Source organism: Podarcis melisellensis, assembly GCF_964234715.1.
Source record: "Podarcis melisellensis genome assembly, chromosome: 16".
Lineage (NCBI taxonomy): Eukaryota > Metazoa > Chordata > Lepidosauria > Squamata > Lacertidae > Podarcis > Podarcis melisellensis.
The window spans coordinates 28514880-28537022 of NC_138533.1; the positions used below are offsets into that span (position 1 = coordinate 28514880).

Genomic DNA, 22143 nt, shown 5'->3' on the forward strand with positions numbered 1-22143 from the left:
CCATTTCAGGCCATAAACCACTCTGGTATCTTTTATGAATACAGTGGTACCTCTGGTTATGTACTTAATTCGTTCCAGAGGTCCATTCTTAACCTGAAACTGTTCTTAACCTGAAGCACCACTTTAGCTAATGGGGCCTCCCGCCGCCGCACGATTTCTGTTCTCATCCTGAAGCAAAGTTCTTAACCCGAGGTACTATTTCTGGGTTAGCGGAGTCTGTAACCTGAAGCGTATGTAACCCGAGGTACCACTATAGTGGTATATGACTATTATTATAAATCAAAACAAAACAAAACAAACGAATACATGCAGAGACACCTACGGAGGGGGAACCAGGGTGCCTGTCCTCAGCCAAACACCTTCCTTCTCCCTTCCCCAACAGCTTTTCATCCCTCTCCCCTCTCTGCCCCATTCCTCACTGTCCTTCTCTTTAACCTTGTTGGGTGAAGCACATCTCCAAGGACATATAAAGTTGATTTTCTAAACCAGGGCTGCTGACTTTGCAACCTGCCAGGAAGGGGGGTGGGCAGCGGCGACGGCGAAACGGACTAAATTCAAAGCTCCTGCAGTCGGTCACTTTAAAATATAGTCAGCCTTGCAGATGCTTTGGAGGGAGCAGATGGGGGAGGGGGGAGGAAGGGAAGCGGATGAATTTAAAGAGGCAGGGGGATGCATGGCAGCATGTCAAGGATTGTTACACACAGCTGGGCTGGAAGTGAAGCGGGGAGGGGGGGGGAATGCATCTAACCAGCATTACAACACAGGAAACCATCTCTAAATATTAGGCTTGGATCTTATGCCCTTTTAGGGAATGTAAGTGGGGAATATATGACGGGAGCTGCTCTGGTTTGGAAAGCAGCAAACCCAGTGGAGATAGTTGGTTGGTTGGGGGGGGGGCATTATCCCTGGAAACAGTGAAGCAAGGTGTAGTTAGATGCTCAGTAGACACAGAAACCCACAGCAGAATGGGCAGGAGGGCTCTGACAAGCTCCAAGGCTGACCTGCCACATTTTAAAGGAAGAGTCCTCCCCGCCACTGTAAGACCATTAAGTGGGATCATCCAAGTGTCCCTATTTTCCAGGGATAGTCTCAGATTTAAAGAAGCTGTCCCGGTTTCTGATTTGATCCTAGAATGTTGTGCTTTTCCTTAGGACGTTCCTGTTTTCATGAGCAAATGTGGGAGGCATGGTTAAAGGTAAAGGTAAAGGTACCCCTGACCATTAGGTCCAGTTGTGGCTGACTCTCAGGTTGCGGCGATCATCTCGCTTTATTGGCCGAGGGAGCCGGCGTACAGCTTCCAGGTCATGTGGCCAGCATGACTAAGCCGCTTCTGGCAAACCAGAGCAGCGCATGGAAACGCCGTTTACCTTCCCGCCAGAGCGGTACCTATTTATCTACTTGCACTTTAACGTGCTTTCGAGCTGCTAGGTTGGCAGGAGCAGGGACCGAGCAACGGGAGCTCACCCCATCGCGGGGATTCTGATCGGTAAGTCCTAGGCTCTGTGGTTTAACCCACAGCGCCATCCGCTTCCCTTTTAGGGTACGGTTAGGACATCCCTATTTTAATCAGAGAAATGTTGGAGAGTATGAGCAGTGGTAAGCAAAGCTTCGGGAACAATTTATTGATTTGGAGTGTTTCTACCCCACCTACAAACTGAAGTTCTTGAGGCAGCTGGCGATGTCTTTTAAATACAGTACTAGGGGAAATGGGGAAAAGGGGTATATAAAGTGTGTCCCCATCTCCAGTTCTTCGATGATCCAGACTGGGGTTGGATCACCATGGGCCTGACTTGACCTGATTTAGGCCCTAAATCAGGGATGTTGCACAGACCTAGGGTCCAACAGTGGTGGGAAGACAATGCAGGAAAGACTCTTTGCCTCCATCTTCCCCCATAATGGACGTCACATTTAATGTCTCCAGGTCACTTTAGTGAAAAGGAATCCAGAGCTGCCTTGACCTGCTCAGTATACAACCTGGGGTGGAACTACACACATTGGAAAAAACACTAAGTCAGAAATTGGATCGTTGTAACAAAAGATTGGGGGGGAACCCCTATGGAAAATCACATACAAAAATATTCTGCTCTCTGGCGCCACCTAGTGTTGCATGTTTATAACACATTCAATTTGTTGTTTTTTGACTAATGTAGCAGAGTCCCTGAATTGTTCCAATTAAGTTTGGGATCTTTACTTTGTCCAGACAGGATGATCAACATATTACATAATCTACTATGTTCCCTCTTAGCTACCTTCCCCCCTCCCCCCCAAAAAGCTTTGAATCACTTTAGCCTTCCATTGAATTGTGGTATCTCATCTCTGCATTTGGGGGGGGTATCTGGATTTGAAATACATTCCAGAATGTGGCTTCCCACCAGCTTTTTCATCGGAAGGAAAAGTCTAAACACTTTTATAAGTGTTCACATGTTAGCATTCAGTGAGCCTACAATCCGCGTACCTGTGTACAGTGGTACCTCGGGTTAAATACTTAATTCATTCCGGAGGTCCATTCTTAACCTGAAACTGTTCTTAACCTGAAGCACCACTTTAGCTAAAGGGGCCTCCTGCCGCTGGAGCAGGATTTCTGTTCTTATCCTGAAGCAAAGTTCTTAACCTGAAGCACTATTTCTGGGTTGGTGGAGTCTGTAACCTGAAGCGTATGTAACCCAAGGTACCACTGTACACAAATGTGTCGTACACTTGGGGCTACTTTCACGTAACATTCAACGAGTGCAGAGTCTGCGTACACAATACTTGATCTGTACAAAGTGTGTGTTCTTTCACACAAGATCATCTCCTTCCCTACAGACCCTTCTCAGGTGTAAGATTAGGAGGTGGGGGCCTCTTGGTAGTTTCTCCACTCTGAGAAGTTCGGGGTGGTCCAGGTTGATGGCATTCTCTGTGGCAGCCGTAAGTTGTGGAATTCCCTTCTCACAAAAGTACATCTTGCACCCTTCTTGTTTTTGCCGTTTGCTGAGCAAACACTTCACCCAAGTCTGTGACACACACAAACGCACAAAATTTAGAAAACCCCCGATTCTTGTGACTGCATTTGGCTTTAAAATGTTTTTTAATGTTGCATTTTACATTGTTGAGACCCACCCGGTGACTTCATGCTGGAATTAACAGAACTAATAACAAAATAAATAACAACAATATAAATGCAAACATGCCGAGACTAAAAGAGGAATGAGATTATAATTTTCAATCAACCTTTTAATGAAAAGTTCATAAAATAACAGTTTCTCATCACTGTACATTAAGACTGCAAATTTCTGAATGCTGAGATCATATTATAATTTCTGTTTTTTTTATTTTTATTTTCCCCAATATGACACTTGAGTTGGAGCCACAGCACCCTGCAACTCTGACCTGAATTCAAGCTCTTGAAGGAAATCAACAGAACATTGCAAGAGGAACATCAGCCGTGCTGAGGGAAACATCTGGGTTTTTTGGTCTGGCAGAGAGTTAAGGCTTAAACAAGGCAGGGGAGGGGGACGCACCACTGCTTTTCCCAGCTGAACTTTAAATAATAATAATTAAAAAACAACCCACTAAAGCTTGGCTCTTCCTCTCCCCCTCCCCAAGGGAAGGGAAAAATCTGAATAATCCAAAACTTGGTTTATTAATTTACGACCATTATCTTGCAACTGATAAAAAGTTGTGTGTACATCCAGAATGCAAGACATATATTCCCGTTTGCTGGTAAGAGCAAAACCTATGAACTGTCTCGTTCATGCCTTGCGCTAACCTAAGCACCTTACATTATCCTGTTTGTGATATAAGACATGGCAGTCAGTGCACCCAAACCACATGTTCAACACAGGTAGCAGAGAGAGTATGGGGCGGGGCAGAGAGAATGAGTGGGACACTTTAAAAAAAAGAAGTTCCCATCTTCCAAATCCTTTCCGAGATTTCTAAAAGACAGTTAAGAGAAAAGAAAAGAAAAGTATTGCAACATCCACTGGAGGTATGAGTGAGGTAGAAAAACGGGGAAACCATTCCCCATTAACACATGAAGCTCGGAAAGGAAGTCCGGCACAGCACGGAAATCTCACTCCGGATCCTAGGAGCGTCTCCCATTGAAAGGAAAATAATCCGTTTGGAAAGCATTTCAGGAGTTGTGCGTGAGAAGCCAGCCCCCACCCACTCACCCGAACTGAACGCTTACAAGTACATGGGAGTGAAGGCCAGCAGGAGGGACTGAAGGACTGGGACAAAAACTCAGCGTTGCATCGAGCGAGAGGTTTAGCTAGTAGTAGTTAGGCAGCCTTCCCCATCTAGGTGCCCTCCCAAGTGCTTGGGCCTGCAGATGGGAGTTGGTAGTCCGAAAAACCTGGAAGGCCGCAGGTTGGAAAAGCAGCTTGTTCAATGAGTCAGTGGCTGTAAGGTTTTTGTGGCCTTCATTTTAATGTCACTGCGTATTGAATATATCTAGTTGATAGGGTTTTATTTCCTAGATGCCTGTGCAACGTATGCCTGTAAGGGTGGAAAACAGCACCCAAGGCAGTGAAATGCCGAGAGCCCGATTTCTTGGGGGGGGGGGGTTTGCAATCTTACTGCCTTAAGATCCCGCAAAAAGGTTTGCTTTTTAAGACTCCAGGTTCAAAAGGAGTTTTACATGGCGGTGGTAGCTGGCACGTAACATTATCTCAACAGCCACGTGGGTGGACAGGCCCTCGGAAGAAAGAGGGGGTGCTTAATGCTTCACCCCACCAGCTGTTTCTTCCTCAGCAGGTACACATCTGGAACACTGCACAGGACGGAGGGGAATTTGGAGTAGGAAAAAAGCAGGCAGGCAAAGACTAGACAGTCCTTGTACATTTCTAATGCTGGGCACCCATCGGGATGAAACACAGCGCACTTGTATGATCCAAGTTGGCCCTCCAGATGTGCCTTCCCTGCCCTTTTAATTAAGGGGCATCCCAGTAATGGGCGGTATCCAATGCCCTTGTTCTGGCGCTACTTTGGACACATGCCATGTTATCTGTGCACTGCGTCTCTGATGTCTTCATAGGTCTTTAGACCTAGCAGCACTTGACTGAAAAGGTCCATCTTGGCCCTTAAACTGCCACTTCCCCATTTCACTGAGACCCTACTTGTCCTACTTAGAACGGCAGGGCTCTCAGAGGCGGTTTGTGATCATTTCTCAGGCTCAGCATCCTTGCGCTGCCTAATGCTTTTGCCCTGCGGAAGGAATGACAACTCTCGTCTTGAAGGCATGATGCAAGCAGGAAAAGACTGGTTGCAACTGGAATTTGTTGGGACGTGGCAGGAGACTCCCCAGTGCCTGAGCTTTAATGCAATAGCTGTGGTCCCTTTTGGCGAAAGGTTGGGCAGGTGCTATGAAATGATGGGAACGGTCCCAGTTAACAAGAAATGTTTGAGCATGTGGTAGTATGGGAACACTGCGGCCGCATCACGTCAAAACCATCCACAAGCATGGTGCATAATCAATTTTCCCCCTTTGTTAACCTATTCCCCCCACCCTTTTGCTAACCTCATCTCTATGCCAAAATATTTGACCATTATTGCTTGCACTGTAAACACTGAGGAAAAGGGAAAGACATTGGAATGGGCTGGGACATTTTCCTATCCAAGCACCAGCATGGAACATGGCTCACACTGCCTGCACCTATCTCTTTTTCTTTCTTGCCATGATAATCAAACCCTGACCATGTCCCACACCACTGCTCCACTTCAGATCATAGGTTTTGTCAGCTATCACCAAATGCCCCAGGTGTTTCCTTTTCAGGCCTGACGTTCCTGCGTTTTAGAACAGAAGTGACATGGTAAAAAATAAAAATACTGCTAACCCAGACTTTGACCTGCACTGTTCAAAATCAGTGCTTGACATCCTTGCTCACACACACACGCACGTGTATACATCTGCACACGCACACATGCGCACACGCACACACACAAACATGAGAGAGAAAAAAAAGAGGACAGGAAATCGTATAAGAATGACATTGTAACTGGAAACATTTAAATACAGCAAAACAAATCCGTCTTCTATGCAAAAAAGCTACAAAAGTCCAGTCTTTGTATTGTCTTCACAGGCTATGGTTTATGGCTATGCTGAGAGTCTCTGAGATTCTTTTTTGTTTTTTTAAGTTTTAAAACTTTTTAATACATTTTTTATTTTATTTTTACTCTTTGAAATCCTGTAGCAAAGACCCTGCGGACACATCTTTTCATCTTTTGCAAATGCTCTGAGTTTCTTTTTTTCCTTGCAAAACTGTGCATACAGAATTTTGAGAAATAAATACATTCATTACTGCACATACATATTGATACAAAAAACAACACTGTCAAATAGTGTTTGCACCATCTTTGTTAGATATTCAAGACCAGGCAAAATTAATTTGTTTGTTTTCCATCAGGCTTCTCCTGCCTCTTCTCACCCCAAAGTAGGTTTTTCTTCCCTCTCTCCGAAAAATAATAATAATGAGGTGGCTTTGGCGTTAAGTGGAAAAACAGCACTAAATTAAACAAAAAATGCCAAGTGGAGAAGTGTGTAAAATTTTGGAAGGTGGGAGCTTCATAATTATAAATGTTCTTCAGTGATCATTCTCATTCTTATCTAAGATGCAAAACTAAGCATGCCCTTTTTAAAACATGGAAATACTTTTGTATGTCTTGCATTGCCTTTCTCTTTCCTCCTTTGGAAAAAACAAGAATATACAAAGAGCACTTCCAATCGTGAGCACTACAACTTGGGATCTAGCCTACCCAGGTCACAGTCTGGCCAAACCACCAGAGAGGGAATGGAAACACAAGGTCCGTAAACAGGACAAGAAATGGCTTCTCTTCTATGTTGTACATTGGGTAGCCCAGAGGCCCATGGCATTTAACACACCCCGCTGAGATTAAAAAGTGGTGTGCTTCCTCTACAGTGCCCACCAGACTGCGAACTGGGTCAGGCAGACTTGCTGATTTGGAGACTTGCATGTCAACTCCCCATCCCTGCCCAAGCCTCATTGGAGTGAATTAATCCAAATCGTCAAAAGAAGGAAGAAAAAAACCAGAAAGTGGTAGGAATCTAAGCAATTTTGGCATATGCACCCATGCATCTGAACCCAGGGAGGGCACATACCAGATAAGACTACCTCTCAAAGGTTGCCCAAGGCTGGTCTTTTAATACCTGTGGACATTTCGGTACAGGACCAGCTAAGGCCCTTTCTGAGGCTAATCCCCTAAGATAAAGCTACTTGTCAGAAGCTCTTTGGTGTCTTCTGAAAACATTGTGGCTCTTCAGAGTAGCCCACGGCTGGAATAAAGATATACATATATATAAATATTATATTTGGCAATTTCCCATTAGCAGGGGCTAAAAAGAACAGCAGCCCAGCTTCTCGGCTAACGTTAGGCGTCTGTTTGCCCTCATCCAAAAGGCAGTGTCTCCCTGGTTTTCTCCACCATCTGCTGCTCCCACCATCCCCACTCAGATATGTGATTGCTGGAGGACATATCCATCCACATCCTTTATCTCCCTCTTTCCCTTTCTTACAAAACCCTTCAAATCCAGCACCATATGTATTAACCACCAATGGATGCCATTGCTTCCTATGCAATGCAGATTTAACAGGTGGAAGCCCGCCTCTCTGAAATTCCCTGCTTCCTCGACGTGATCCTGTCTGTCCCTGAATTGCTTTGAATGGAAATCTCTTTCCTGTTTTCAGGGTATCAGCTAGTGAGGCCTATGTGACTCTTTCCCCCTCCGACACCTGATGCATCCGAAATATGTGGTGGAATGCAGATTACTTCCTAAACAGAGTTGGTGAGAAATACGTATATATTTAATTTAATGCCCCCCCATTAAACAAAATTGTGTTAAGCCATTTGACAGCTAAACCAATGGAAAAAGCAAAAATTAATTTTGACTGGCCCCTAGATCTGTTGAGGTCTGTAACTGTAGAAGTTTATGTAAACAATGAGATAAATATATTAATTTTTTTTTCTGAGCCAAGCGAGGTTCCATACTCATTTCAAAATGTGCTTTGGTTTAAAAAATAGTTTTGTGGATTTGGGTATGAGCTATCTTTTCTTTTATTTTTAATACAACTTCTTCTACTTTATTCTTTATTTTCCTCTCCTGTTATTCCGAAAACATTCTGGATCTAAACTGACTAAAGCATATCATCAAGCTGCCAGGCCCCTGCACTTCAAAAGAAAGAAAGAAAATCCTCAGGAGGCTCGTTCTGTATCTCCAAAAAAACAAAACAAAAAACAGAACCAAAAAAATGTAGTTCCTTCCCCACCCCACCCAACAAACTCTTAAAATCTTAAATATGAAACTAGTGTTTTGCTTTTTCATTAAAATACAGAAAATGCTTGATACAATACTATGTCGTACAAATGCAGTTGAGTGTTCAGACCCTCTAAATGAGCCCTGAACAGTCCCTGAAGTTTTGAGTATTATTCGGTTTTCTTTTTTCATTATTATTGTCACAATTTGGAAAGAAGTCATCATTCGGTATTATATGGAACACAACTCTATACAACTACTTTCGAAAAAAAGGGGGGATGAAGGGGGGGGGAAGAAAAAGGAGAAACTCCCCCTCCCCATTTTTGTACAATACTCACGCTGTACACAGACTTTTTGTCATGTTAAGTGCTGAGGGGAAGAAATAAAAAATAAAATAAAAAGGAGGCTCTTTTAACAATAATTAATGAACAAGAGGAGGGGACACACACCCAACAACAAATGGGTCCTGAAACTTCCAAGATTCCAAAATTTCAAACCATTACCAAAAGGAAACCCAAATCAAGCCTAACACCTCTACCCTCGCCCACCCCCAACTACTACTGGATGAAATAATTTTTTTTGAGGGATATCATAGGATAGTTTGCTCTCCACAACTCTTGAGCTCCTCTTTGGATAACTACAGGAGGACATTTAATAACCAAAGAGCAACTTGCTATGTATACAACCAGACAAAAGATGCAATTCCCTGCAGCACCTGCCTCCCAGAAAGAATACTTTTAAGCGCACATCTTGGCTGTCGGAAAGGGGGGGGGAAGGAGTGGTAAAAAATGTCACAAAGTGGGAATGGGTGCTACAAAGGACTTGGTTAAGGAGCCGCTCGTAATTCACTTGCTCCTTTGGCTCAGCAAAAAAGTCTGTCGCGCCTCGGACGGGTCTTGACCACCAGGGCGATGCCTTGGCCGCACTAATGCAATTTTTAATCGTGGTCACTGCCAGTTGAAAGGAAAGTGCGCTGGGCGGGGAAGAGGAAAACCTTCGCACAAACTGCGGCATGGAATGGAGAGAACCGCTGTTGCTTTGTAACTGCAACAGGAAAAGCAGGGTGTGTGTGGCGAGAAAGAGTTAGGCATTCTGCTTTCTTTTCTTTTTTTTTTGGAGGGTGAGGTAGGAATAAAAAGCAGAGTGAATCTCAACTCTTGGCTTCAGATACCAGATTACTGGCTCAGGACTTGGTTCCAAAGGCATCTCAAGAGTAGAAAGGATGGGGAAAGGGGTCTGGATAATGTGAGAAGGAAGCTGACGGGGAAGACCCGAGCCTTGTTGGTTTGCACTGTTCAAAAATAAAATAAAATAAAAATCAACACCTGTGCCCTTTGGCTCCTGGGTGGGGGGACAACCCCGGCAATCGAGGCCTTACGTCCTTCAAAGTATGAATTCACAGGTGCTGGTTTAGTTTTTATCTGACTTTGGCAAGGCATGTGCACCAAATCCACCATGGATATCTCTACGTGAACGTCTAAGGTGGCTGTGCAGTACAGATCTCATATAATCTAACACCTGCAATACAACTGGGTCTGGTCTATTACATAGGAGCACTGCAATCCATTAACCTCTAGCGGGTCTTTATTATGGAGCTCCACAGTCAGCAAGGACCTTCCTTTTAATTTCATGTTATGTGTGTGAGCAGCTTGGAGCACACAAAAGGATGTAAAAAAAAAGAGTGGGAAAGCCTCTCCCCGCTCTGAACTCCCAAGTTGCCTACAGGGTTGAAGGTGAAGATTTACAGGCTACATTATTTTATTTTTTTCATCGCCTCCCACAAAGCAGACTGCAGATTGAATCCAGACTTAGTCCTACTGAGGTCAGTAGGCCCATATGACTTAAGTCTGTATCCAACTCAACGGTAGTGTTTTGTTTTTTAATAGAAAAAAAAGGAAAAGAAATGCATCTTATGATTTTTTGGGGGGTGGTGGTCTTAAACGAATCATTCCACATCAGTGCTCTGTTAGCATCTCACAAAACCTACATGAAAATCAAAATGGCGACACTAGAACAAGGGAATTAGAAAGTAGCCCGACATTGCGTGAGGCAAAGTTATACGGAATGGGGAAGGAACCTTTTCTTGTAACGCGACAAGACAAAATATGGTTGCGTTTAATCTGTGGCCCTCCAAATTATTTCCAGACTACACCTCCCATCACCCAATATTATTGACCTTGCTGGCTGGGAGTTGAGAGTTTAGGGATATCTGGAAGCCTTTCCTGCATGGAGGTCTGAGTGACCCAAAACACTGTTTACGGTCTATTTCTTAAGAGGAAAAAAAGTGTTTTCTTTTGGGGGGGGAGAGGAGGGAGAAAAATAATAATGAAAGCTTATCTTTGTTTTTTATTTGAATACGCTCAACTTTTTTTCTTTTTTTTTGGTCTAAACTTAAAAAGACACAAGATTTTTTTCCTTTTCTGAAGAAAAAAAAAGACATAGGGCTTTGGTGAACCCTACCAATAATAATATTAATAATATTAATAATAATAATTATAATAATAATAATAAAGAGAACAATGGTTTTGAGCAAGAAAGTTAAAGCGGAAAAAAAATGTAAACCTTACTCAATTTTAGACAGGATGATTCTAAAGGGACTGCAAAAAATGTTTTACCACCGCACTCCCCACCCCAACACACTGGGGAGCAATGGTGGTGGTGGTGGGGAAGCCATCGCTTTTCACAAAAAGTCACGCCAACAAAGTCAAGGGGCCACAAAATGGCGGGCGATATACTTGTCCGCTCCTCTAAAACCTATAGCAGCTGTTGGCTGTGAAGTCTTCTACAGAGGCTGTTGGAAACGTTTGCTCTTCCGAACTTTCCAACTCGTGTGTGGCGTGCGTTTTAAGATTTCCTTGACGACTGCCATCGCCGCCATCATGAAAGGAGCAGGGGGAAAAATACCACACACCCCGCCATCTCCCTCACCACCACCCCCTCAACAAAAAGGGAGGATATGAAACACTTTGGTTGGGCTTCCCACACACTCTTATTGCACTCTGGATCCTAGGAAAACGCCGCCTGCTACAACGCCGTTCCCTTATCCTGTCAGATGGTCACCTTTTTTGCTAATCCAGATGTGTTAAGGAAAGCAACGGACAGTAGACATTCTTTCCCCCACGAAAAAACAGCATCCAGGTGCAATAAAAACAAAGCTGGAAAGAGCCCAGAAGCTCTTAAAGAAAAGAAAAAAAGTTTCCTCACGGACAGAAAAATCAGTAATTTTGGTGAAAAGCCAGGGGCCCCCTACAGCACTATTCACTCGGGCTTCTGGCTTGCAATCTACCTATTGTCTTTGGCCAAGGTTTGCTTCAAAATGCTCATTTTAAATGGACTTCTTGAGGGTAGGATGAGGTGGCAAAAAAAATCCCTTAAACGTTTTAATTTAGTTTCTACTTTGTACACTTACTTACAGGGGGCGGGGAGAGGAAGAGGGGCAGGGGGACAAAAACGCCACACCTAATATTTCACTAACCATCTTATTGTTCTCATGAATTCAAGAGGTAGCAAAGGGAACGGGCCGAACCCGTTCTTTAGTGAGGGAGAAAAAAGCTAAACACACACACACACACACACAAAATAAAGATGTACCTAAAGGAACTTGTAGCAATTCCAGCCTATTATCAAACCCACTCCCTGCGCCCGCTCTTATGTTAAGAGTTACCTCAAAACCTTCCAGTTCCAACAATTACATAAACGTTTTAACAATTTTCTCTTAATAAAACAAGTACCTCTAAGCAAAGAATATCCATACGAACTATTGGGGCTTTTTGGGGTGGGGGGAGAAACATAAAAGACGACCCCTGCTCAGCTGAAGTAAATTCCCCAGGGGCACCCGACTCCCATTCAGTCATGGATAAGGTTGAAGTAAATTTAAGTAAGGTATAGGACAAAAACATGGAGGTGAAGAGGTACATGTTTGGTGTGCAACGGCTAAGTAGGCCGAACTCCATCGCTGAAAAATAATGGTGGGGTGGGGAAAAGAAAAATATGCCACCTTTCATAGACTGAAAGCATGCAAAAACTATTGAGGATTCATTAAGACTCTCCCCCATGTGAGAGACGGTCAACTGACTGGGCCACCAACAAAATTTTCCCAATAAAAGAAATTCTGAGGCGTTTTCTGAGAAAAGAAAAAATAACGATAATAACAACAAAATGAATTGGATTCTGTGGCAAGAAATGCTCCCACCGGTAGCTTTTAGGGGCAACAACCAATGTCAATGGTTAGGAGAGCAAGGGGTGGGAGGAAATTAAGGCCCATGGCTAGGAAAAACAGCCACAGGAACCGGAAAAGTCTGTGCGCAACATCCATCTCCATTGGTGGGGGGGGGGGGAGAGGAATAATACTTGGGTCAAGTTTTAGAAACGGAAATCCAAAGTGCTAAGAAAGGAAAGTGAGGGATGTGAAGCAGCTTACGGCCTGTCTTTCCTCCCCACCCCAATCGCAAGGATCGGCCCCTTAGGGCCGCCATTTCCAATTAGCATCAACTGGGAAGGAATTTCTTCCACCTCACCCCCCCTTTTCTCTCCACACCTGGGCTTATAGTTAAGCTAGATGTCCCCACAACCTTAAGCAGAGTAGTGGCATTTCTTGACCTAAACGGCAAAGAAAAAAAAGAGGGGTTGGTGGGTGGCATGGGGGAGAAAAACGCAAATGGGAGACAGCAGCTTCATTGTGGGCTGGCTTTTCTTTGTATATTTGGAGTTTGGGGGACGGGGAAGAGAAAGAAATAAAGCTCTGCTTGTTTGAGGCCCCCCCCATGACTGAACAGGGACGGGAACGGCCCTTATTTGTTTCTTTCTTTTTCTTTCTTTTTTTAAAGCAGCAAGTCTAGGGAAAGGTATATGTTTATGGCGGGTGGGCTCAGAGCTCATTGCAGAGTCTTTGGCTTTATGTAGGAGAGGTATGCATTCGCAGGTGGCTGATGAGATTGCGCTGCTGGGTGAACTTCCCGCCACACAGCTGACATTCGTAGGGCTTTTCCCCTGAGTGGACGCGCATATGCTCTGTCAGTCGGTACTGCCGGGTAAAGCGCATCCCGCACTCCTCGCAAGCAAAGGGCTTGAGGCCCAAGTGGCTGCGCATGTGACGCGTCATGGTGCCCCGCTGCGTGAACATCTTGCCGCAGATATTGCATGGGAAAGGCCGCGTCAGCCAGTGAGTCTTCTCGTGCTGCCGGAGAGTGGCCGGGTCTTTGTAGCTCTTCTCGCACACAGAGCATTTGAAGGGCCGCGACTCCGTGGTGTAGGGCTGGTTGGGGTTGGACAGATCCTCCGCTTCCTCCTCTTTGTCGTCGTACGTCCCTTCTTCCTTGATGTACAGGTCTTCCTCGGTGTGTTTCTCCACGTGGGCGTTCAGCTGCTCGGAACTGGGGAAGCCCTTCCCGCACGGGATGCAGACGTAAAGGTTGTCCCCAAAGGCCACCGGCTCGTAGCCTTCCTGCCGGTAGACGTAGTTGGCGCTAGTGTGCCCGCCACTCTCGCTCTCGCTCTGCCCGCTGTCGTCGCTGTTCTCCTTCCCGTTCTCGACATCCTCTTTGCAGGTGAACGGCAGCTCCGACCCGTAGGCGCCCAGGCCGAGGCTCCGCTCCGCCGACTTGCTCAAGGGGCCCATCAGGATCCCGTTGGGCAGTCCCTCGCTCTCCTCGCCGCCTTTGCCGCCCTCTTTCCTGTCGAAGGCGCTCTCTTTCTTGAGCCACTCCTTCTTGCGCGACGAATGGCGCAGGCTTTTCCTCTGGCTGCCTTCCGGGAGGGACTGGCGGTCTTCGCTCAAGTCCATTTCCATCGGTTCGCAGTTGTCGGGGAGGTTGGGCGCGGCTCCGGCGGCGGACTCGTCAAACGATGAGGCACTGTTGGCTGCAGGGGCTGAGGCAGGTCGGGGGGAGCCACGCTGGCTTTCGCCGTGCGGCGTGTCGTCCTGGGAGGGTGCCGGGGGAAGGGAGGGACTTTTCTTGGACAGGTCGAGGCCCAGCTCCTGGTCCCCGCTGCTCCCGTTCGCACTGCTGCTGCTCCCGTCTCCGCCGTTCTTGCCGATCCCCCTACTCAAGGCATGCGAGTTCTCTTGGTTGGAGCTGCTGATGAAGACCTCGTCGTCCGAGATCTTCCCCTTTGGCATCTCCTTCAAGTGAGAGCCCTTCGGCCCCTCGGCTGACCCTGAATAACGAGTGATGACTGAAGCAGTGGAAAGTCTCTGACTCCGAGGGGGTCTCCCGACGCTGGGGGCGCCGCCGGCCCTGCCAGCGAAGGACCTCCCGTTGCGTTTCAGCTTCTTCCTGCAGAGGGCAGCTAGGTCGGGTAGCTGGAGGTAGCTTGCGGCCGTGAGGAGAGCATTGAAGTTCTGTTCACCAGGCTGGTCGGTCATTAAGAGCTTCCCAGTATAAATAAAGTCCAAGATTTGCCGGAACACTGTGGGGTTGACCATGTCGGTATCTAGGTTGATCAGGTTGTCGTGCAGGACGAGGGATTTGAAGTACATGCTGCTGGCTGCGAGGATATTCTTGTGGGCACGGAAGAGGGCATTTTCCACGACAATGATCACATCACAGAGGAAACCTTTGGCTCGTTGCTGGTTTAGTTGCAGCAGCAGTTGTTTGGCATGATTTGGCAGTTCCATCTCCACCTTCTCTTCCTTTCCACGTTTACTTTATTACCTGCAAAGAAGAGAGAAGCAAACAGAACGAAACAGTGAGCCCATTGGCCACTTGCACCAGCATCTCTTACCTCAAGGAACCTGTGGCCCTCCAGATGTTGCTGGATTAAAACTGCTCTCATCCCTGGCCACAGTGGCTGGTAGGGATGATGGAAACATCTGGAAGGCCACAGGTTTCCCATCCCTGTGCTACATGCATTTCAAACACTGCCCAGATTTTATTTATCTATTTAAATACATAATTAGGTGATTTTAGGGTCCCAGTATAGAACACTGCATGTCTTGAGGGTCTCCCATCCCTGTAAGTAGTTCTCTTGCTAGTGTATTTATTTCATTTCTACCCCTCCTCTCCTCTAAGGAGCTCAAAAGAGCATACATGGTAGGCCTGGGTGATACACTGCCCAGAGCCAGAGCATGGTGGTGCTTTCACCTGGCATTATATCGCGGGCAGGACTTGTCTGCGCCCAACTCCCTCTTCTAATGCACAGACCTATGGTCTTCTGCATGTCTAGAGGACTCAGAATGTATAAACTGCAACTATTTCAGAAAGGTTCCATTTTGCTTCCTGTGTGACAGGAAGTCAACCAGCTGAGTTTGCTATTAGAAGGCATAGCTGCTGCAACTGAAAACACATTTATCAGCGTTTACTACCTGAAGAGACAGTGATGCCAGGTGGAAGGAAAGCAGTGGGCAGCCATTTTACATCCATATGAATGAATCTAAGTGAGTGCATGTTACCATCAAGATGCAGTTGGTCCACAGCTCAGAGATTTATCCTTAACAGACATAACAATATCCCCTGTGCAAGACCAAACACCGACAGTGATTTACTAGAGAAAGTTACCAGAACATAGCGGGAAATTGGCCTGCTTATAAATGCTGAGGCTAATGAACACTAACAAACAAATCCAACCCTAATGAACCGGTTTAATTCTGAACCATCTTTGGGGCCCTGGAAAGGCAGCATCATAAAATGTAATCAAAACCAAACCATCCAAGAATGAAACCAAACCAAGCCTTGGAGAGCCAGAATTAAGGTGCTGCAGAGAGAGGGAACTGCATTTTGCAAGACCTTTACGATGGGTTATAAAAGGTGCTTCCCAGCCCACTGAAACAAAGCAGGATGAAACCTCTTGTGAAACATACACAGTACTTCTGTATCTTCAAGTCTGCCAGCCCCCTCCCCAAGGAACGCCGCCAGGACTGCAGTATGGCAGAGTCCTGATATTAAAAATTGAAAAGATCTGCATTGATACCTAGTCAAAACCTGGGAGTTGCATATCAGAACAGCGCTCTGCAATGAACCAAAGTGAATCGTCATTACATGAACAGCATGGAAGTGTTGTGGGAGCTGGACTTCCGATCATTTCTGTCTTAGAAAAATGCCTGGGTATCATTACCAAGAGTGCTGTAGAACGACAGACCCTGCCTTTGTTCTTCCTTTACTCGCTGGAAGAAAAGGTGGGACAAACCGCCCACCCCACTCCCAAGTGAGGTGCAGAGAGAAACACATGAAAAGGGAGAATATTAACGGGGATAGCCCTCCCACAAAGGATGCTCAAGGAATTTCTCATGGGGGTGAATGCAACATTTGTGGCAGGGAAGGCAGAACAGAGGTGTGCATTTTTTTGCTGAAAGAAAGAGAAAAATGAAATGAATCAGCCCCATCTGTTTCAGTCTCTGTGGTGAACTGGGGTGGGGGGCACCCAGAAATCCCCCACCCCACAATGCCTCAACTGTGGAATTCTCCCCCTGAAGAGGCCCATCTGGCACATATGCTAGTACATTTTAGGCACCAGCATTTAAAAATAATGTACACTCTTTCATTGTAACATTAATAATTTGCTTGTTTTTCTCTCTCCCGCCTCCCTTTTTCCTGTTGTGCTGTGGCTGGCAGTGGGGCCTATGCAGCTTTTTATTGCTCTATAAGCTGAAGAGAAGGGCAGAAATGCTTTAAAACAAGCCTGTTGCCGGTTGTTCTTAAAAGCATTTGATGCTGCCATGATTACTTAGTTCTGTTGATTTATTCTGCAACTGTACTTTTACTGACATTTTGTGAAGGGAGGGCCGACTTTGTGGTGGCTCCACATTTCTGGATCTGCCTTTTAACACCCATTTGTCCAGGCCTTGGGGGAAGGGCAAGATGCACTGTGATTTGTTTTAACCTTGCTGTGCTTTTCTCTGGCTGTTGCTGATGAGAATTTAGGATTGTTTTGCTTTGCTCTTGTATAATTATTGTGATTTCAAAACATTTGGTTGCACCTTGCCTCAAGACTGCTCAGGTGAAGAGCGGCCCATAAATATGTGAGATGAATTAACATGTGAAATACATTGATGTAAAATTTTAGAAATTAAAGGACAGAATAGAGCAGAGTAAAAACAAAACAAAAATAGATTTGCCACAAAACTCCAAAGGCTCTGGGGCCTGGTTTACACAACACAGTACACCCAACTACTGGAACAGCACAAACATGTGAACTCCTAAAGAGGAGTTTGCAGATTTTTTCTTCCTTCACGGTCCTGTTTTTCCATCGCCAAGCCAAGCCAAGCCAAGCCAAAGTTTGACTTATTCTGTCATCCAGACTGGGATTCCTGGTTAACATTCTTTCCTAACTAGCCACAAGCTGTATCCACGGGGAGTGAGGGAAGGAGAGAACACAATGGCAAGTTATAATCAACTGGATAGCTCAGTTGGTAGAGCACGAGACTCTTACTCTTAGGGTTGTGAGTTCTAGGCCCATGTTGGGCAAACTATTCCTGCATTGCAGGGTTTTGGACTAGATGACACTTGTGGTCCCTTCTCCATTCTATGATTCTAAAACACCACTCAGTCCATGCTGTGCAGCAGTAAAAAAGAAAAAAGGCACAGGTAAGAAGAAACCAACAGCAAGCTCCTTTCCAGGAGCCCATGTCTTTGTGCTGTCCCAGTAAGGCAGGCGTAGAGAACCTTCAGCCCTCCAGCTGCTCATGAACTGCAACTCCCATCATCCTTAGCTACTGGCCATGTTTGCTGGGGCTGATGGGAGATGTAGTTCAGCCACAACTGGAAGGCCAAAGGTTCCCCACTCTTGCAGTCAGTCAGTTTGGCGTACTATGTTGTCCAAAGCAGGCTCTAGAAAGCACCTGAGTGCCGGAAGGACGGCAGTGAATGAGCAATGCAGCTCTACTGAAGAAGGGAGTTCCATAGTTTGGTCCACACTGCCGCAAAGGCCTTAACCCAAGGAGTTGCCCAAGCATGGCACATGGGGTGGGGCCTCTGAGGAAGACCGTAATAAGCGGGCTGGTCCTTGCTCCATACAGTGCTAGTTTGCAACAACCCTTCAACGTAGGGTTAAAAGAGAGAGAGGTGCAAAAAAATATGTAAAGACAATACAAGAGAATCAACCTGCAGTAGGAGTATACAGGTTATAAACGGCGCTATTCAATCAGATAGGTTGGAAACAGGGAGCTAATATATACAGTTGGGCTGCCCACTGCATTACTGGTCCTACAGGAATTGCTGCATTCGCATTAGACACATGCCAAAGCATTGGCCGCTGGCCAAAATTTCAACGCACAATTAAAGGATGAAAAGAAGCAGATAGAGGTCTTAGCATAAGCTGCCCAGCCCCGAAAGGAAATGCCATTGCCAAATAGAAAAAAGGACGGCAAAGCCAGATCTTTTTTTTAATTTTAAAACCAGAATTGTACTTCCATCAGCCGGCAGGAGAGCTTCCACGGATGTGAAACTTGAAGGCAAACCTGCAAATTCAGGGCCTCCAAAGCAAAGATGGAAGGCACATAACACAGAAACGCTGCTGGAGGATGGGCCTGGACAGGAGAACCCCATGGGAACCCCATGCAAGCACTTCTTAAGCTCCAAAATGGAAGGAGGGCAGGTTGCACCTTTCACCAACCAAACCAACAACGCAGAGGAAGTGTAACCATGACTCTTAAGGCTACATCCACACCATCTACTTAAAGCACTACTGTGCCACTTTAAGTAGTCATGGCTTCTCCCAAAGACTCCCGGGAACTGTAGTTCATGAAGAGTGTTGAGAGTTGTTGTTAAGAGACCATCATTCCCATAGGTAGGCAAACTAAGGCCTGGGGGCTGGATCCGGCTCAATCGCCTTCTAAATCTGGCCTGCGGACGGTCCGGGAATCAGGGTGTTTTTACATGCGTAGAATGTATCCTTTTATTTAAAATGCATCTCTGGGTTATTTGTGGGGCCTGCCTGGTGTTTTTACATGAGTAGAATGTGTGCTTTTATTTAAAATGCGTCTGGCTGTTAACCGTAAGGCTGGTAGTTAGGGAGCCCACCCAGTGATGGCTGTAGGCAGAGTTCCTGCATTGCAGGGGGTTGAACCAGATTCCTTCCAAGTCTACAATTCTATGAAAGATGAGCATTCTGTTTACAGGTACAGTTACCAGAGTAACCTGGGAAGAGGATCTGATTGTTAAAGCACTCTGGGAATTGTACCTCTTGGAGGAGAATAGGGGTCATGTGTGCTGACATTTATTTATTTATTCACTTTTCTTCCTGTTATATTTGCAATTTAAAAAACCAGTAAGAAAAGAAGAAGCGGAGATGCAGAATATCACACATAATCCTGGCCATATTCCTTCAACTTAAACCCACATTGTATTCGTCTCAAGAGTTCCCCCAACCCCTGTCCTTTCCTGTTCCAAACTCCTTAAAAGGTTTTTTTAATACCTAATGTCTAATAAGGGACGCGGGTGGCACTGTGGGTAAAACCTCAGTGCCTAGGACTTGCCGATCGTATGGTCGGCGGTTCGAATCCCCGCAGCGGGGTGAGCTCCCGTCTTTCGGTCCCAGCTCCTGCCCACCTAGCAGTTTGAAAGCACCCCTAAGTGCAAGTAGATAAATAGGTACCGCTTTATAGTGGGAAGGTAAACGGCGTTTCTGTGTGCTGTGCTGGTGTTGGCTTGCCAGAGCAGCTTCGTCACGCTGGCCACGTGACCCGGAAGTGTCTCCGGACAGCGGTGGCCCCCAGCCTCTTAAGTGAGATGGGCGCACAACCCTAGAGTCGGACAAGACTGGCCGACTCTACAGGTACAGGCAGGGGTACCTTTACCTTTAATGTCTAATAAACCATAGAAAACAATGCCCCAAAGATCAGCATGTTTCCACACCTGCTACTTACATTCAAAGCACTGGGTATTTCCCCAACATATGCACGTTTTTAGGGTTTGGGGGGAAAGATGGGCTCTGCATGTCCCATTAGGTGCCAGAGATATACGCTTTGGACGTTTTCTTGGGCAGGGTGGGAGATTAAGTCTAGGCGTTGCGTCAAGAGGCGCTTGAGTGAAGCAAGCTGACATAGGGCAGTGGAGCAGAGCTGCCAGTTTCACTTAGGAAAGCCTGACTGTGGGTGGGAGAAATGGATACAGATGCTGAGAAACTCCATCCCAAGCTGGCTCCGCTCAAGATAAATATCTTAACATGCAAAGAGAGAAAGCTACATCAACAACCCAGAGGAGAGGCGATTAAGCTCCACGCAAACAGGAAGCGAGGGGAAAGAGTGGCACGTTGCTTACAGAAACCTTCACAATCCCACGTTCAGCCTCCGGTTTAGATGGGTCAGCCAGAGGTAAGGGATGGGCAAATCTGTTAAACTTCAGTGTCTCCTTTTTCCCAGTCCAAAATTCAGTTTTCCACATTTCCACACCAGTTTAAGGTTTTTCTTTTTTAAAAAAATCAGAAGGGAAGACACACCTCCTTACCCTGGCTTTTGACACGTCAGATGTCAAAAACCCACCTTATTTTTGTAATTGCAAGCTGTTTAAAACTTTTTAATAGTGTGCTTTAAAGTTGTAACCTGCCCTGGGATCTTAAGGTGAAGGACAGGTAATTGATAATAATTTTGCCTTTTTTATACATTTTCATAACAGCCTACTTAACAGCCACTAATAAATGCAGGGTTGTCTCCAATTAAGTTCTACTAATATAAAACCATCTGAATAAACCTAAGTTCCACACTCACCTTTGCTTTCAGCTCTCTAGGCACAGGTTTGGGCTTTCCAGGTTCATGTCCTAACGGTCCCCCCGTACCCCACCCAGTGCATTTCCTGGGAAAGCCCCCGTTTTACTGCTGAATTGGAGCAAAAAACAATCTGTGGAAAATGCTGTCTGCTCCAATTTATTGCTAAAATGTGGGTTTCCCCAGGGAAAAAGCACTGGGACAATAACAAAGGACAAACAAACAAAACACACTTGGACACAGGCCTGGGAAGCCCAGACCTGTGGCACATAAGGAAGGGAGGATAACGCCTTAGTCATGTCCATTAACGTCCATGGGCCTAATTCTGAGAAGAGCTGGTTGCAGCTCAGAGACTCTAATTTACAATGCTAGGGGGCAGTGGCAGACACGGTGGGCTATTCTCCTTAGGCCCTGCTTGGGGGCTTCCCAGAGGATTCTGCTTCCACCGTGGGGAAGATGGGCCTTTTCTTCTGATCCAGCAAGGCGGCACTGTGTGATCTTGGCACTCTTCAAAAGGTTCCTGGTGCCTCCTCTCCCAGGGCCCTGATCTGACAGCAAAGGCGAAGTAATTAACAGAACAGAGAAGCCAGCAGAAGCATCCATAGCCTTGCTGCTGACGTTGCTATAGCAAAGCAGAGTTTCTTCTGCAAGCACAGGCAAAATGCTGGACCTCAAGGCAGAGTCGGAGAATGCTCGTCTATTAAGATTACAGCAGAGCAGATAGAAGCCAGAGTTTGCGTAGAGTTAGAGACTGCGAGTTGGGAGGGGGCGCACATCAGCCAGGTGTTTTCAGTGCTGGGGCTGCACTCCAAAAAGGGCTTTCTTCTTTTCAGAAAGTTATCTCATGCTTCTCTATCGCAGCACACAACCCTACTGCTGCACAACAAATCATGCAACACTCATAAAATCACCACCCACGCACTTGCATGTACTCAAAAACAATCCCCCTCTCTAATGGTGAGTGCCAAAATAGGGCCACCGAGGCGACTTCCAAGGTTTGAAGAAGTGCAAGAAAATAAAACAATCCCCAAAATTCAATCCAACGAGAACTTGACAGGTTGGAATGCTGAGTGTCAGAACAGAAAGTTGAAACTAGGAGAGATGGAATGAATTCTCTTGGGAGAGGTCCAAGACTGGTTGGCTGCAACTCCCAACTGAACCATTCCTGCTGGGAGGTGAGGACACACTGCAAAATTTTGTTGCAGAACACATCTGACAATCCCCTCTGCAAGCATTTCACAGAGCTAAAATTTTAGTG

At 46.0% G+C, this 22143-nt stretch overlaps 1 protein-coding gene and 1 long non-coding RNA gene across 4 annotated transcripts in view; one reads left to right on the forward strand and one right to left on the reverse strand.

Annotated features, from left to right (window-relative positions):
• HIC2 (HIC ZBTB transcriptional repressor 2) overlaps nt 1–22143 on the reverse strand; it is a 152425-nt gene that overhangs the window by 6187 nt on the left and 124095 nt on the right. For 2 of the 3 annotated variants that reach the window (XM_081893372.1, XM_081893371.1), the window contains one exon: nt 11957–14901. In XM_081893372.1, the coding sequence (XP_081749498.1) occupies nt 13143–14864 (1722 nt within the window). In that variant the 5' untranslated portion in view covers nt 14865–14901 and the 3' untranslated portion in view covers nt 11957–13142. Of the gene's footprint in view, nt 1–11956; nt 14902–22143 lie in introns of those variants that run through there. The other variant, XR_014163854.1, reaches the window with a different exon arrangement.
• On the forward strand, nt 2675–8235 carry LOC309359640. Its single transcript, XR_014163884.1, has 2 exons — nt 2675–7780; nt 8136–8235. It is a non-coding gene; the product is annotated as an uncharacterized lncRNA (long non-coding RNA).